Below are 16,074 nucleotides of genomic sequence, written 5' to 3' on the forward strand. Positions count from 1 at the left end.
GCTGCTTGTATGGCTGGCACCAGAGCACCCTGCCCAGCTGTGTGAAACGTTGTCATTTGTGGCTCTAAAGCAGGTCCACCTGAGTCACTACAAACACCAAAAATATTTTTTGTGTCTGTAATTGTGTTTTTCTTCTGTAGCTTTGAAGTTCTGAGAAAAGCCAGGTGGATTTTCCACTCTTGGCTCACTCTCTGTCTCCTTTTTCCTTTGTTTCTCTTTCTGCCTCTGCAAAGATGTCACCATGATGAAGCTCTTGATAGATTCCTGGGTGACTCCCACCCGGTGGTGATGGATTGCTGCTCTGTGCTGCACGCTCCAGCTGTCTCTGCGGTTCAGTCTGCTGGATTGACAGGGCCCATAAATCACTCTGGAAGGCAAAGTGCCTGAGAGCTCTGTCCCCGTCTGTGATGTGCTGATGGGACACAGCCTCACATACCCCACATGCGTGTGGGCCGTGGCAGAATGGAGTGGCTCTGGATCTCAGAGCTGGCTGCTAGGTGCTCGTGTGCCCCTCTTTGGGTTCGAGGAGGCTGGGTGAGAAGGGCTGGGAACATGTTGTCTCTCCTATTGCTGCTTGCTTTCTCTGCAATGCACAGTGTTTCACAGAATTGGAAATGAAGGAGCTGTGACATGGAGGAACATGCAGGGGAGAACTGGGACAGTGGATGGTAAGGGGCAGGGGGCATGTGCCGTGCGGGCAGCTGCAGAGCCTCCTCACCAGCAGGACCAGAAGATATGGAGAAAAAGCATGCAAAGGGAAGTGTCTGCTATCTTTTGGTTGGTCCCCATTTGCCTTTTTGGGGGTGGAATAGAAGGAGCTGAAGGGCACAGTGAATAAAGAACCTTGGGAGAAGAAAAAGGGAATCGCAGCACGGCAAGCAAGTAAAACCGCACGGTAGACTATCCTGGGATGCAAGAGACACTTGTTCTTTGCAGGCATCCAGGAATTTGCCAAAGTTGTCCATGAGAGCCCGTGCAGCAGTAGTGCTCCATCCCCTTGCTGCACGTGCCTCCTGTCCACCATGGGTATAGCACAGGCAGCATTGATCATTCCTGCAAAGCACCCAAACCTCTTCTTTGCAAATCCTACAATTACATCAAGGAAAATCCCCAGCTTATTCACCCCTGGGTCTCACCAAGACAACGACTGCCTCACAAATCTTTGTAACCACCGTACTAGCTGTAGCTTTGTGAATCTCTAGTGGTCCCAAAAACTGGGGGCTACCATTTTCCACAGGGTGGCAGCAACATGCTTCCATTTTGCTTGCCGAGATATCCCACTTGGGTGCTTCTCTATCAAGGTTCTGGCTAAGATTAAACCTGAAAAGAGAGATGTTTCTAGGAAGGAGAGGGGGAAATTTGCATTTGCTCCTTGCAGACAGCAAACATCCACAGATGAAGCATCCTGACAATGTTCAGAGACAGCAGGCAGAGCTGGATGCAGGATGTGCCTGCTTCTTTCCAATGCAGCATGAACCTGCCTTCCAGATTAACCCCACTGCTTCGTTCCCCCTGTCTCAGGAATTCCTCAGGGTGGAAGAGAGAGAGATTTTCTTTCCCAGAGGTTGAAACTGTGAAATGACAGATGAAATTTTTATTATGATGATTTTTATTTTTGTGTCTGGGTTTGCAATGATGGTGAAAATTCTCAACAAAAATACCTCATGAATATTCAATTACGGTGCCAGCAACACTTTGCAGTCATGGATTATTTATACATGAAATAACCAAAGCTTCATAAATAATAAAATAGCAGCAATCTCTGCTGTGTTTTATGTTCCCCATAGCCAGCACGGGGGCGGGGAGGATGTGTCTTTGTAGCACATTTACATGCTGTATCAGCCCCTTGCAGGCTGGGAGTAGCAGGGAGGACAGAGACAGCAGAATAAAGTGTGAAGGTAAAGGCACTAGAGGTGTGGATGTGCACAGCACAATATGTCCACGAGGAAATATTTCATTTGCTGTGCTGGTGGGTGCATCTGGCAGCAGAGCACAGCATGAGGCCGTGTGGGAGAGGGACTGCAGCAAGGGGAGAGAACTTACAGCCAGGATGTGTTGTTTGGGGGCAAGAGCACTGGGCGCTTGGCTGCCGTTGGCTTGGTGTAGCATGACAACAGTTATCTATGTGCCCATAAACATAAGGGATGTCCCATAAAGGACTGCAGTAATATCAGGGCATCTTGTTGTTTAAGAAAGGAAGCCCTCGCTTCTCAGATTTTACTCTAACAGATCTGTGCTTGGTGGCTTCAGATCATCCAAAAAGCCCCATGCTGGCAGAGCTAACGGTCCCCTCCTGGGAGAGGCTCAGGGTCGCCTAAGTGGGCATGGGTAAAAGAACAGAGCCCCTCTAGCCAGAGCAGCACCCTCTTAAAGTCCTTTCTTGCCTTTAAGCGTGCTTTAATGCCCAGCACAAATCTCTCTCACTCCCATTTTCCAGCTGAAAGACTGGCACATGCTATACAACTTGTTATACAAGTGACCCAGGGGAAAGAAGCGTGATTCTGGGGAATGTCGAACGGAGCTCTTCTCCAGCCTAAACCCACTGTTCAATCAATAATAAAACAGGTTAAGACTTATTAGTTGCTTTCCTTAACACTAGACAGCAGTGTGAGCACCTGATCTTTACAGACTCCACTGCTTTCAGGAGAAAGGCTCGTCTGCCCGGGTGCCTTTGCTGGGTATTCAGCAATGAATTAATCCTATGGAGATGAACAGAGGGAACAAAGCCCTCCATTGCCCATAGTTTTCCCTCCTTTCCTGAAGGTTTATGCTGATGTTCCTCTCTTTACCACTCCCGCTGGGAAGCACTAAATGCCAAATCACTAAAAATGTCGTTGGTTGCTCTGAGGGATGATTCATCACTCCAGTTTGGTGGCAGCATATTTATCCCCCCATGAGCCCACCAGGCAAGAGAAAAGAGATAAATTGCTGTCATCTCTTTTTATGGAACATATAATCAGGTGGTAACATGGAGAGTCGCCTCAGCTCAAAGTCATCCAGGATGAATTATTCATTCGTTTAAAATGTGTTAAAACGAAAGGGAAATCTTCTTCCTGATGCAGTATCTCTTCCTGGCATTGCTGCTGTTGGGCGTTGCTTGAGGAGTCCTGTTCCGATGCGTATCATGAAACATGGCTGGTTCTGCACTGCTCCCAGGGAAGAAGACAAATGTCCCTGCTCATGGCTCAGGAACAGAATCACAGAATCGCACAATGGGCGGCTCAAATAGTTTTCAGCATCCTCCTGAGAGCTTGTCAGTGGGGCCTGGAGCACACCTAGGTTTTTGGGGCTGAATCTTTGCACATGGGAGAATTAAGCTCCTGTCCGGGTCCTGACTGGAGGCTTCTCACTTTTATCCCCCTAGGAAGATTTGTCCCACGAAACTTGTCCCAGTCACAAAGAAAACCTTCTCATAGTAAGCTCAAGAGGCCATGGTTCTCACAATAAAAAGGCTGAGGTAACTTCTTCTGAAAATTTTTCAGAAGTAGCCATCTAACTATGACTGTACCTCTGTCCTGTAGCAGCAGGGAGTCTGTATTTTTAGAGATTGCCTTCCTGACACTTGCTAGTCTGTGTATGAGGACAAGTGATTGTTTAAATGGGATACCTTGAATTCTAATGCCCTTGGTTTGCATTCCTCAGATGGAACTGCCTATATTTTTTATTCCTAAACAATATTATATAAAAAAAGGTTTATCGAAGAAGGAAAAGTTTATGTAATAGTTCTAGAAGAACATCTAGCAGCTTGGAAGCATGTCTGAGGTCGCTGAGTCACTGGAACACAATGAGACATCCTGCATGGAACAGGCCTTCTACTGAGCTCTTTCACCTGAGACTATTTTTAGCATTACGTTGAAAAGTGTGTGTTTTTTACTCACTGGAAAATGGCCTTTAATGAAAACTTTCCCGAAAAGTGTTGTTAATTGACAAATACGGACTTTTCATGATTCTGTAGTATGACTATTCTCCGTCTATTTGAAATAATTATCAGCTTTTTATATTTAACAAGACAGACATTTTTTCAGGTTAAAACTTGCTTTTTTTTGTCTTTGTATTGAAAAATATTGATCATGATTCTGTGAAAAGTTTTGAAAGAACTGAATATCAGCTCTTCCATTTCCCTTTTCAGCTAAAAATGAAGAAGAAAAATGCTCTTGATACAGAGAAAAATTTGCTGTACCCACTTTCTTCATGTAATCAATTTGATGCTGTTCCTTTTCCAGAGGAATCATATTGGGAAGCAGAAGTTGCTGAGAAGGAGAAAGATTCGGTACCCAACTCACCAGAAAAGGATGTGCAAGAGAATCTCTGGATATTACAGTGGGTTTCAGGTAGGAGGTGCTACACATAGCACACGTTTCTGGGACTGCATGGTAATTTTTGTGCTGTGCCATGGGGAAAATATCGGTTGATTCCTTCCTGCATCCTAATTTGTCTGTGCAAAAACATTAGAAAGTCCTTGTAACACCTAGTTCTACCACTGCTTTCCTGCCCTTCAAATCTGACCTCTTGAGGCGCCTCTTACCATGTTAATTAAAGCTCACACGAACACCAGGACAGAAGAGACTGTCAGAGTTCAGAACTGTGAGTGTGTGTGCATGCAATAACAAGACTGGCAGGATGTCTGAAGGGTGCTTGGCACAGTCAGCTGGAACATTTAGGTGTGAGCAGTAAACTATTTAAACTTGGATCCGTCAAGAAAACTTGGAAACATCTCCCGTCTTTCTTGATGCAGTCTTTGGTCATTGTCAGAAAGCCGTAACTGCTTGATTTATTGTTGATTTGTTTTATGTCACCTGTCAGAACAGTTGCAAATTGTGTTTTTTAGTACAGAGAGAACGTGTATTTAAATAATGAGTACTTTTTGTTGCATGATCTCAGTGTGCATGAGGTAAATAAACCCTCCACAAGGAGGGAATGATATGTTCTATCCCTGTTTTGTGAGCGGAGAAATTAAGACATGAAAAACTATACGAGGTGCGTGTGAGAAATCTACATACAGTGTCCTGACATCAGAACTACTGAAGTCATCCTTCCTTCTACACATGCTGGAAATTAAGGAACCATTTATTGATGAAAACTCTTTGTTTTAATGATCACTTCCTCCCTATACCTTTTTTTTTCTTGGGGGGGGGAGAGGGAAGGATGCAGTGGACGGGGGGGTAATTCTTTTTCATTTGATTTTTACTCATTTATGCTCACTTTAAATCCAATAAAAACAACCACAAAAAATTAAATTACTTTCTGCTGAGATTAAGGCCACGTGTCTTATCTCTTCTCTGTCCTAGAGATCTAGGGCAGTTCCCCTCTGCCATACAGGTAAATCAATTTACAAGGCATTTGTAAGACAATGGTGAATGAAGCATGAGCTTGTTATGTCCATGGAGAAATTAGTACTTGAACACTACTGAAAGAAGTAAGGAAATAAAAATGAGCAAAAAGAAATGAGAAAGGTTATAAACATATTAAGCTGGGCTTCCCTGCTTCAGTGTTTGGAGCTGTCTCAGCTATAAATTGTATTGATTATGAAACTTACTGGAGCTACCTGCTGCTATCAATTACTTTCCGCTTACTGCTTTCTTTACCTGCTGGGCAGCCAGCAGCTTGACAGAACCGAAGCCCCAAGCCGTCGTAAACCTGGAGCTCATGAGAACCATAAAACAGAAGAAACAGTTTTCCACTATTGCACAGGAAAGGGAAACAACCTGCATTTGGTGGGCTGTTTGTGGTGTCAGGAATTGGGATGGGAGAAGCCCATGAGCCTATGGGGTATGAGAAGTCCTTCAAAATACTGTGGACTTCCATGACAGCCAGTTCTCAGCATTTAGTCCCGTGGAGGAGCTGCCAGTCCTGTACAGTGCAAAGTGCCTGGGGCTGGATACTGCCTTCAGACCAACGTGTAGTGAGGTGATGAAATAACTATGTGATAGGAATGAGGTGGAAAATTCCTAAGACAGCGTAATTTTCCTGCTTTTCCATACACTGCTGCAGTGACTCCGGTAACTCAGGGGAAATATGATCTAATACTATACATTTTAAGGAGCCATTGCGGCAAAAAAAGGGGGAAAACAACAGAGCCACAAGACCATGAATGCCAGGCACCTTTCTACTGTTCTGGAGTCTCTTTGTAACTCCCTTTTATCCTCCGCGATGATTCTTCTGCAACCTGCAACTCTTGACCCTTCAGAATCTCTGATGATGTAGGAAAGGGTTGTTATTTTCACTGATTCTTTATAGAGGTCTATAAAAAAATTATAAACAATAAAGCAAAGTCTAGATCCTCTTTTCAGAATTCAGACCTCCAGAATTAGAGCAGCCCACAGGATTTTGTTGGCCAGAATCCAATAAAATGAATGGAAATGAACATCCAAGTTGTTGAAAAGGCTTTGAAAATCTCAGCCTGTCCTTTAAAGTCCATTTCCTTTCTCACTGCTGTGACTTCAGGTCAGCTTGGGCCCTTGACTTCACTAACTGCTTTAAAACTACCTTGAATTTCTCAGCTCTTTTATCCTGTGGGATTTTTCTTTCTCTGCTTTTCTTTCTTTTTCTTTTTCTGACCCTTCATAAATCTTTCTTTTTTTTCCCATTCTTACACAAAAACAGCCAGGCAGAGATGCAGGGCAGGGGCAACGTGGGGGTGTGCCCCATTCAGAAATATGCCCCTGGTGTGCCCTGCAACCAGATCACCTCGGGCTGTTGTCGGTTCTTGTGCACTAAGCAAAACGAGGCTGAATGACAGCTGCTGAAAGAACCCTGAAATCTGCAGGACAGTGTTGGGAACCTGTCAGCTCTGTCTGCATGAGGCCCTGAAGTGTAATGCCGTTTGCTTTGGTCCTAATGTTGCACAGTGATGGTTTATCAGCTGAGGAACCAGTGAACTTGCTGAAACGTTGCCCATTTCAATGGTGTTTACTGTGAACATTGCGTTATTTCATCTTCTTTTTAAAACCCTGGAGATCTTAGAGGAACAAGATGCCACAGATGGTTTGTTTTGTTCAGAAGTCAATTCCTGTCTTTCACAGGGGCAGTGAAAAGCTTGGACGTTTGACCCCGGTGCCACCTACGGTCAGAAGCCTCAAAGCCCTTATTGATGAAAGTGTCCTGTTTGATAAACCAATCTGGTAGGATGTAAAGTGACTTAGATTTTGAAATCAAGAGACTTCAGGAAGTTCTAAAACATGCTGGCTGTCAGCAGCCCTCTTATCCACAAGTATCTAGTGCTTTTGGGTGCCCAGCCACTGATACCTTAAAGCTGCAGGAAGATCTGAGTACTTTTCAGAAATTAATCCCTTGAAGGCGTTATGTCCGTAGGATCCTGAGTTGTTAGTCCTGTTTGAAAACGCAGGCTTTGTGCTGAGTGTACAAGTGCTAGTGAGATTTTGGGGGATGCTGGTGGTTAGCACAAACTGAGCTGGAAAATGTGACATTATCCTTTGTGCCTTGACTGAAGCAGTGCCTCAGCAGGGTACATCTGCAGCACACGGCTAGCAGGGCTGTGCAACTGCATTCTTGAGCTGGAAGATAGAAAATTCAGGATATTTTTACTTTTAGGGCATTGTTTTTAATTTCCTGGGTCATGACCGTGTTTCATTATGGTGCAAAGGCACCTGCAGCCCATCTGAAGTCTTCCCCTATACTGTTAGGCAGATATGACAGCCTTTACTTATTTTCTGGTCTTCTGTACAATGAACAGAGCTCTTGTGTTACTTCCTACCCAAGAGATGGCTGCATTTTGTTTACATGAACAAAAGGAGTCTTTTTAATGTAAAAAGCTGAACATGACTATATATTGCAAAGATATTTAGCATGCCAAAAAAAAAAGGGCAATCTTGTTCTAGGGTGGCAAGAATTTATGTTTCACTTGTTAGAGTGCAGTATGAACTCGTTATTTTGATAGTGTACATTTAAGTTATCTTTCTATTTAAAATTGTAACAAATTCATCCCCAGACTGGGACATCTCGCAGTTACTGCTCAGCTTTACATCTTCGCATCTTGAAAAGTCTTTGTGACAAAGGAGATTGAACTCAGATCTGCATGGTCCAAAATTAATCACTCTTTGTACTTGAGCTAGAGGAATTTGCTGAGGTCCTTAATGAGCAAGACACAGGAAAGGGCTGCGAAACAGGTTAGCATCTCCGAGTCTATGCACCAGAGAGCAATGAAATCCTCATGTGGAAGAATACACTGGCACATGCACTTGTCTTCTGCCAGTTCATTTGCCTATGCTGTATATCTCTCAACTGCCACATTAAAATTGTAATGCCTGTAACAGGTCCTGAAATTACAGTCATGAGCCACATTCCTTTGACCTTCTCTGTATTCTGTTCAGATTCGCTGCTTCTGCCAATTTAGCCAGGCAGCCAGAGAGTAAATACATGCTTCCCACCTGGCAGGTGCAGAAAGGTTAGATTTGCATAAAGTGGCCAGTGTAAATTTCTCCTGTTTGTTGTCACCTCTTTTCTCCAACTGGGAATTCCAAGGCAGAGATAAATGTCAGCTGGAAATAGCACTTCAGTGTCAGCACTTAATCTCTTCCTGCTATTTCCCCGTAGCCACATTGTGCTGCTCTTTACCACATGGATCAGCCAATCACCTCCTACATGAGCGTCTCATTACTGCGCTCTTCTGTTAATGCTTTGCTTACAGTCTTGACTTTCCTCGTATGTTTTCTGTTTGTAAATTGAGTTCTCCTCAACTGATAAGTCACTGTGCTGAAATGGTTGTGTAACACAGCCTGCTACTAATTTTATTCCCCAAATAGTTCAGCGTGTCTGTGCTGTCTCTTCCTGAGCCTACGCGGATTAAGAATCACATAGATCCTCTCAATATGTTTGTCATACAGCAGACTGTACGCATGACGTACAGATCACTGTGAGCTCCCAGGCTAAGAATGCAGTTCGGCAGAGCTCTCAGCTGTTCCTGGGGTCACTGATTGCTGCCCTCTTGCTGATGTTACTGAGGATCCAAGAGAATCCAAGAGTTCTGCATCTTGGGCACTAAAATTTCAGCAGTGCTATTCTGTAAGTGCTTTTCTCTTGCTCAGGTACTGTTGGCTAATGGGGATGCCACTGCCAAAAAGAAAAAGAATCAGATCCTCATGAGTGGGTCCAGTGTTTCAGGTCTTTGAAACTCATTTAAGCGCCTGCTGCTTGTATACCCTCTACATGTTATGCTATAATGGTTGAAAAGTCTTTATGCCACAAGAGCAGGGACTCCCCAACTCCTGCTTCCCCACTTACTCTGCTTTTAACTCTCTCTAGCTGTTAGTAACACTTAGGAGGGGAGGACTCTATAATCACACTTTTCTCTAGTATCACTTCTCTCTTTTTGTTTGTTTTAGGTTTCCCTTGATGTTCTAACTGCTCCTGGTGATATGATCCAGCTCTCATTATCTTTCTTTTTCATCTTCTTATTTTTCTTGTTCACACACACACACAGAAATGCTCCTCTAACCATTAGTCTACAATAAAGTTCACAACTGTGAGTTGTAGCTCGTGCTCAACCCTTGTCTTTGTCTGTGATTTGAACGGTGACCTCTGTTGCTTCAGTTTGTGCCAAACAGAGACATATAAGTGTTCTTTGATTTAGCCTGATTCAGAGAGAGCAGGTCTACTCGCTGGATCCAGTGAGATTTAACCAAAACAAGGTCCATCTTGCTTCTGCTCTGCCCATGTGCTACAGCGATCCTGTCTTACCAACAGCCACCTGCCTCCCACATTTTCCTGCAGACTCCGTCTGTTCTCAGTAGAGTCCCCAATTCCTTAAGAGCTGTTTCCTCACTGATCTAAATCAGATTCACCTGTACCCTTGGAATAAATCGTGCAATTGTTTTGGCATTTCTTCAAGAGCAATTTGGACCCTTTGTTTTGCACCGTGGTGGAGGATGGTATTCTGCTCTGTCTCTCCTTCTATAATGTGTTCAAAATGTGCTGTTTCAGACATCCTCTCCAGTGCTGCTCTTGCTGCCTTCAGTAAGAGGGAGGAGATGAACGAAATAGATCAGTAATTTGTTTCTAAATCACCTCCCAAACAAAGCCAATGCTGAAGGTCACCTGTAATGAAGCTGCCAAACAGGTAAAGCCTCACAAGCAAAGAGAAAAAGAGGAAAAGGAAAATGAGTCTGAAGATAAATTCATGGTAATCTGGAAGCAAATTCATGGAGATGCAGGTGCTTGAATTGGAGTCAGGGATGCTAACAGGAAGGTCACAAGAGAGAAAGTGCTCATGTGGTGGTTCTCTGTTGTGGTAAGAAGGGCTGCACGGTCCTTTAGGGGTGCTTAGCCCTAACAGTATGAAAACTATGAGCAGAGTCCCCTGTTCCAAGCTCTTTGGGGGAAGGAAATTATGAGATTAGACCGTTGTGACCCTGCCTGCTAGCCTATAAAGTGACTGGGCATAGATTCAAGTCCTCTGAGAACTGCAGGAGGATTTGTGTGAAAGCGTGCAGCCTTAGTTTGGAGATCTCTAATCGCTTCCCAACAGCAGAGTATGGAGAAAAGAAGCTCTGTTAGCAGGAGTGAGGGAAGGAAGGACAAGCAGGGCTCACCCCAACGTACAGCCTTGAGAGCTACAGAAATGTTCAAGTGGCTGGGGTGGTCTGTCTTTACAGTGACCCTCTGCGGTGCATCATAATAATAGTTTGCTAGTATCCAAGAGAGAAGATGTGATATTTAGTGGGAAAATATTTCCTGGTGGTGTCCCTGGAACCCCCTCCCTCCCTCCCTCTTTCTGGAGAATGCAGTTCCCCAGCCCAATGAGAGCATTCTTTTATCTAGGCACTTGGCTCCCAGGACTCAGGGTGATATTTATACTGGCAGTGGTGGGAAGAGGAACAGAAATAGCGTACTCGGTGGTTTTTACAGTGCCTGTCATATTTATTGTAGTTCTCTGGAAAAAGACTTTGGGAAAGACAAGCAGGAAGTAAATCTCTTTCTTCTCTGGGGAAGCTGTTTGGACTGTGAGAGATTTCCATGGCTAAGTTCAGAAGGAACTTTTCAAACTGCTAGGCAAGGGAATTATAGAGCATAAACCGTGGCTTTCAGGGGGTATGCTCAACAATCTCTCTCTATATGTATATCTCATGGGTGCAGTGCCTTTGGGGAGGGCTTTGGGCCACTGATGATGAAAAGGCATCAGTCCTCTGTTACAGTAGCATTTGACAATTGCTTATCTGTGGGGTAAGAAGCTGCATGAGAAACCTGGTATGTTGAGCTAGACTTCTAAGTGTGTTTCAGAGCTACTGGAATGAAGCCTGAAAGCAAAAGTCTTGAGGGTGTTTTGTCACGGCCTTCTGCTGGGGGAAGATCTCAAATGCCTGTGCTTTGGATGTCGCAAAGGCAGCATCCTTGGAGAGCTTATTATCACATCTCCTTGAACAGCTGGCCGCTCCCAGAGGGTCACACGTAAAACAATGCAATGAAGAGCTGTCTCAGGCTAGAGCTCTTCTACATCACACCCCCTGCCTCTTTGTACAGCTTGGACATGCGGTCTTTGGCTAATGAAGCTGTCCGAAGCTCTGAAAGCCCAGGCCTGCCCCTAGTGCTCATTACCTGGCTTGTACAGCAGAGCCTCCACCAGCAGCAGCCTCAGGTAAATACCTGGTACGTCGTAAGAGCTGAGAGGATCGATGTGATCAGAAAATAAACTTCTGGATGCAAAGCCATCTTATGGGGAAAACAGGGCAGCTAATTAGGCATGACAAAAGTTTTTGACAGATACATGAGCACATTTGTCTTTGAGCACATGCCAACGTATATGCAGTATACACAGCTGACACAGGATATCAGGAACTTGTACACGTAGAGAAGTATTCTTGGTGATAATACCGCCCTTATCTGTGTAAGTGGTACACGTGATGGAAGCTTGGAAATGTTAAAGAAAGGGTTAATAACTCCTGTTCTGTGCTTCCATTTTCTGCAGTTACAAGATATGCTATAGCCAAAAATGTTGGTTTGTTTTCTGGAATTTTCCATCAACACCCCTCTGTCCTACTGCTTGGTTTTATCTTTCATCTTTATTTAGGTGTCCCACCTATTACAATGCCTTTGTCGATATCCAAAAAAGCCTAACAATGCAGTGGACAAAAAACCAAACCTCCAAGATCCAACTTCTGCACGTTCAGATAAGCAGATCTCCCCAAAACATGCTTTTCAATGGCAACACCTGGTGATGTCCTGTGGCATAGCAGTGAAAATGGATCTTTTCCAATATTAAAAAAAAAAACAAAATCTGATTTTTTCCTGCAGAGTTTTTGTACTAGAAAATCGTGCCTTTGGTTGCAGGCTCATCTGTTAGACAATGCATCTTGACGTCACACATCCTGAGCCAAGCTATGGTCCAGCGTTTCCTGCTAGAACACATAATTGGCTGGGGAGCAAAGAGCAATTGTGGGATACAAAACCAACTCTCCACGGGACTCTTTACAAAGATTTTTCACAGTGGGAGCTGGCCGCATTCCCCTGAGCTGCACAGATGCTTGAAAAAGGGGGCTCGAATTTCCATGGCAACAGGCTGCATTCTGCTGACTCCGGCAGGCTGTCACTCTCCGGATATGTCTGTCACCCCCCGGCGCTCCGAGTTTCAAGGCCAACAATGCGTGATGGGCAGAGATTGAAGCGGGATTGCGCTGGGGCCAGACATCCTGGCCCAGGGAACGCACTGCAAACGCGTTTGGGGAGAGGCACTGCAAAGTTAAGGCGACACCGCTCAGTTCTCCAGTAGGGCTCAGACGCTGGTTACAATGGGATCTTGCTAGCTGAGCCATTGCCTGGTTACTGGGAAGTTCAAAGGCACCGTGTCACAAGATAATTGTGCCCTTTCCTAGTTCCTCTCATCTGAAGTCTTTTATCTAAGCCGGATGACTCAGTCTCGCAGTGCCCCTGTGAGGCAGTCGCAGGGGAAACGGAGGCAGCCCAAAGAAATAACCGATACGGAAAACGCTGGTGCCAGAGCTAGGAGCAGGATCAAGTTCTCATTTCCTCTGTGCCCCCACCTCATTGCAAGGAGCTGTCACCTCTCAAGGAGGTTGTAAAGTGGGAGGGATATTCCTGGTTCGAGAATCACTTCAACGAGGAATAAACATTTAACATGCACATCCTCAAAATAGCAGGTAAAAACATTGTAGTGCGATAGAGGACAGTAGCCATGGGCAAATCTGAGGAAAGGGAATTGTGTGCTAGGAACTGAGGGTGGCACGGGCTGAGGAGTTTTCTCTTTCTGGGTAGGACTGAAGGAGGAGGACGGCGAGGTGCAGTAACGGTGCTGGAAGGCTGAGCGCAAACAGAGAGATGGGAAAGGCTCCGTCTCTCTCGAGTTCGTTGTGAGTTCAGTGCGAGCTCAAGGGCTGGCACAAATCTGGTTTCCCATGACCCATGCATTTCCCTAGAGCTGCAGCAAAAATGCGGGTTACGGCTTACAAGAGAGGGTCTGCTGAGAGGGTTGTGCATCACAGGAAGCCAAAACACTGACACTGGGGAAGAGGGCAGAGAGGCTCAGAAAGGAGGTTGCTGCGATGATCTTTGAGATATCTGCCAAGCTGCCTGGGGAGGTCTTCTTTTGACTTGAAAGTGAGGATCCTGGTTTTCGGCTGTCACATGCAGCTGTTCCAGCACGGAGCTGGGCTGAGGAACTGAGGGAGAGGGGTGGGGTGGTGCCCACGGAGCTGGCGTAAGGGGAGAAACCGAGGGAGAGGTGTGGGGTGGTGCCCTGTTCTATCATGTGGGTACATACAGGTGTGGTTGTGCTGCAAAATGGCGGGGCTGGCATGTAGACCTCTAACCTCAACTTGCCACGCTAAGGGAAAAAAGCCATGTCTTGGCCTGCTCAGGGCACCACTCACACTGTGAAAAAGATATCCAATGAAGACATCGCTTCTGTGTGCAAATGGGGATGGAGAGAGCTGCAACCCCTTTGAGAACCAGGTTATCCTTAGGAAACTGGCCTGCAGGGGAGGCTGAGCAGCTGTAGGTTAGCAGGCAGCATTTGCCTCTCTGCAGAGAGAGTGTGTTTGTATCTCTAGAGCTCTCAGGAATGTTTATGGCTGAGGAAGGGTGTAAATCTCATCGGATTCAAGTCCTTGGTGGATAATTATTCCCTCCTTCTTCCTCCTCCACTCCCCACGCCCTTCTGTCCTGGGTATGAGACACTGTTCACAGACTATAAATGGATGCAAAGCTATGTGCTTCATGTTGGAGAGACACTTTATAACCAGGTGAGGCGCAAGGTGGGAGGCAGCTCGACAGTTGCTTCTCCTTCCCACACATAGTCAGTCCGTGAGCCTCCTATCGCACTCAGCTGTGGGAAGCTCATTTCTTCCATTTTCCCCTGAAATGACTTTTAGCCTATAAAACCTGGAGCAGGGCAGCTGCGTGCTCAGAATCCTAAGGCGCTGGCCCTAAAAGGAGAAGGTGACGGCGTGCAGTGAGGGAGGCCATGCCATGGTAATTCCACATCAGGACTCTGGTTTGGCTTTTGCAGCTTATGAGGCTGTCAAAGCCTCTCACTTAATTACAGCCACAGCAATCAATCTTTCTCCCTGTTCATTATGCTTCCAGCCAGGGTTAGCAGTATTTTTGTTCTTGAGGCCTCGGGAGAATTTTCAGTTCATACGGAATCAGAGCCAACCATAGTGACTGGTACAGACTGTGTTTATACAACCGCATTCCTGCCCCATGGCTGGAGGCAAAGCGTGGGGCAGTAAAGCTCGGGACATTTGGCACTGTGAGATCTGGTTCTGTTTTGTGCAGTGAAGCTCCATTGAATAGTTCCTCCGCCTGGAGAGGCATAGAGGGCTTTGTATTAACTGGACACAACCAGCTGAGCTGCTAGAGCATTTGCACTGTGGCAGTTAGTTGTTCCAAGGCATTACGACTGGGCTGAGTGTAACATACCAAGTCATTATGGCATTATCTCTTCATTACACACAAAGTGCTGTTGGAGCTCGGGGAGGAGCACGGGGATAAAGATGGAGAGGAGGGAAGCGGTTCATTAGCTGCCCAGAGGAATCAAGCTGAACATCTCTTTTTCTCAGGCAGAGGCTCTGTCATCACCCACAAAGAACAAGTCTATTAGAAATGAGGGCTTGGCTCAAGGACAGCGTGTGTCTGTATATACATGTGCTAATACACAAGGAGACCACGTCACCTACATGCATTCCTACTCCTAAACCAGCTGACACATGTACAGCGCAAATGTTGGGTACTCCCGTAACGCAAGAACAAACATCTTCCCTTCCATCACTGCCCATGTAAGTTTAGAAACACAGGTACCAAAATACACCCCTGCAACTACAAACATGTTCATCTGCTTTCCAGGGACTGCTTGCAGCCATGTCCAACACGATTACCTCTAACAATCTCGCATGTGCTAGCTCTCCTATCAGAAAGCATGCACAGCGACTGCAGCAAGCCTTCTCCCTCTGGGCAGTGAGGTTCTCTTCCCTGTTTTCATTCCTCTGTGCTCACACCGTGCAGTTCCAGTGCACTTTGTCCCTTCAGCTGTGAAATCCATTCCTACGCAGAGACATTCACCAGCACAAATATATTCTTGTTTTTCACTTCCTTCCAATTTTCCTTTATGCTGGTTTCAGCGAGTTCTGCTGGCATGCACCAGGACTCCCACAGGTTTCCCCACCGTCGTGCCCTATCAGAGCTAGCCAGAGCTCTTGCAGCAGACATAAAACTGACTGGCAAAGTAAGTTGACACCATGGCTGGGTGAGCTTTCTGGTGTAAGGCCCCCTTTCATGGGTAAGCTCAATGCTAGGAAACATTGCTGCCTCTTGTTATTCTGCATGAAGCAAGGGAAACAAACTCTCAGAGGTCTCTTAGCTCACCTACCAGCTGCTGGACTTTGTTTGCAGTGACTTTGCAGCACTCCTTATCCCTGCTGCTCTCCCTCTTCAGACATGGATCAGGGGTCCATTAACTTGTTTACTCCATGCTGGCCCCAGCCTCACAGACTTCTTGCTGGACAATATATCAACAAAAAGCATTTGGCAAGATTTATGGGGCTGTTGCTGCCAACTGTGGACTGTGGAAAGTAAAAAATGTCCTTTCTGAGGCAATAAAATATAAAA

At 45.6% G+C, this 16,074-nt stretch overlaps 1 protein-coding gene across 7 annotated transcripts in view; it reads left to right on the top strand.

Moving 5' to 3' along the window:
* Positions 1-16,074, top strand: part of DISP3 (dispatched RND transporter family member 3) — a 138,277-nt gene that overhangs the window by 34,648 nt on the left and 87,555 nt on the right. For all 7 annotated transcript variants that reach the window (XR_014573366.1, XM_083803143.1, XM_083803144.1 and 4 more), the window contains one exon: positions 4,224-4,331. Coding sequence is in view for 5 of the 7 variants with exons in the window: in XM_083803143.1 (XP_083659269.1) it covers positions 4,293-4,331 (39 nt within the window). In the remaining 2 variants the exon portion in view is untranslated. The remainder of the gene's footprint in view (positions 1-4,223; positions 4,332-16,074) is intronic.

The sequence above is a fragment of the Anser anser genome (assembly GCF_964211835.1).
Source record: "Anser anser genome assembly, chromosome: 17".
Taxonomy (NCBI): domain Eukaryota; kingdom Metazoa; phylum Chordata; class Aves; order Anseriformes; family Anatidae; genus Anser; species Anser anser.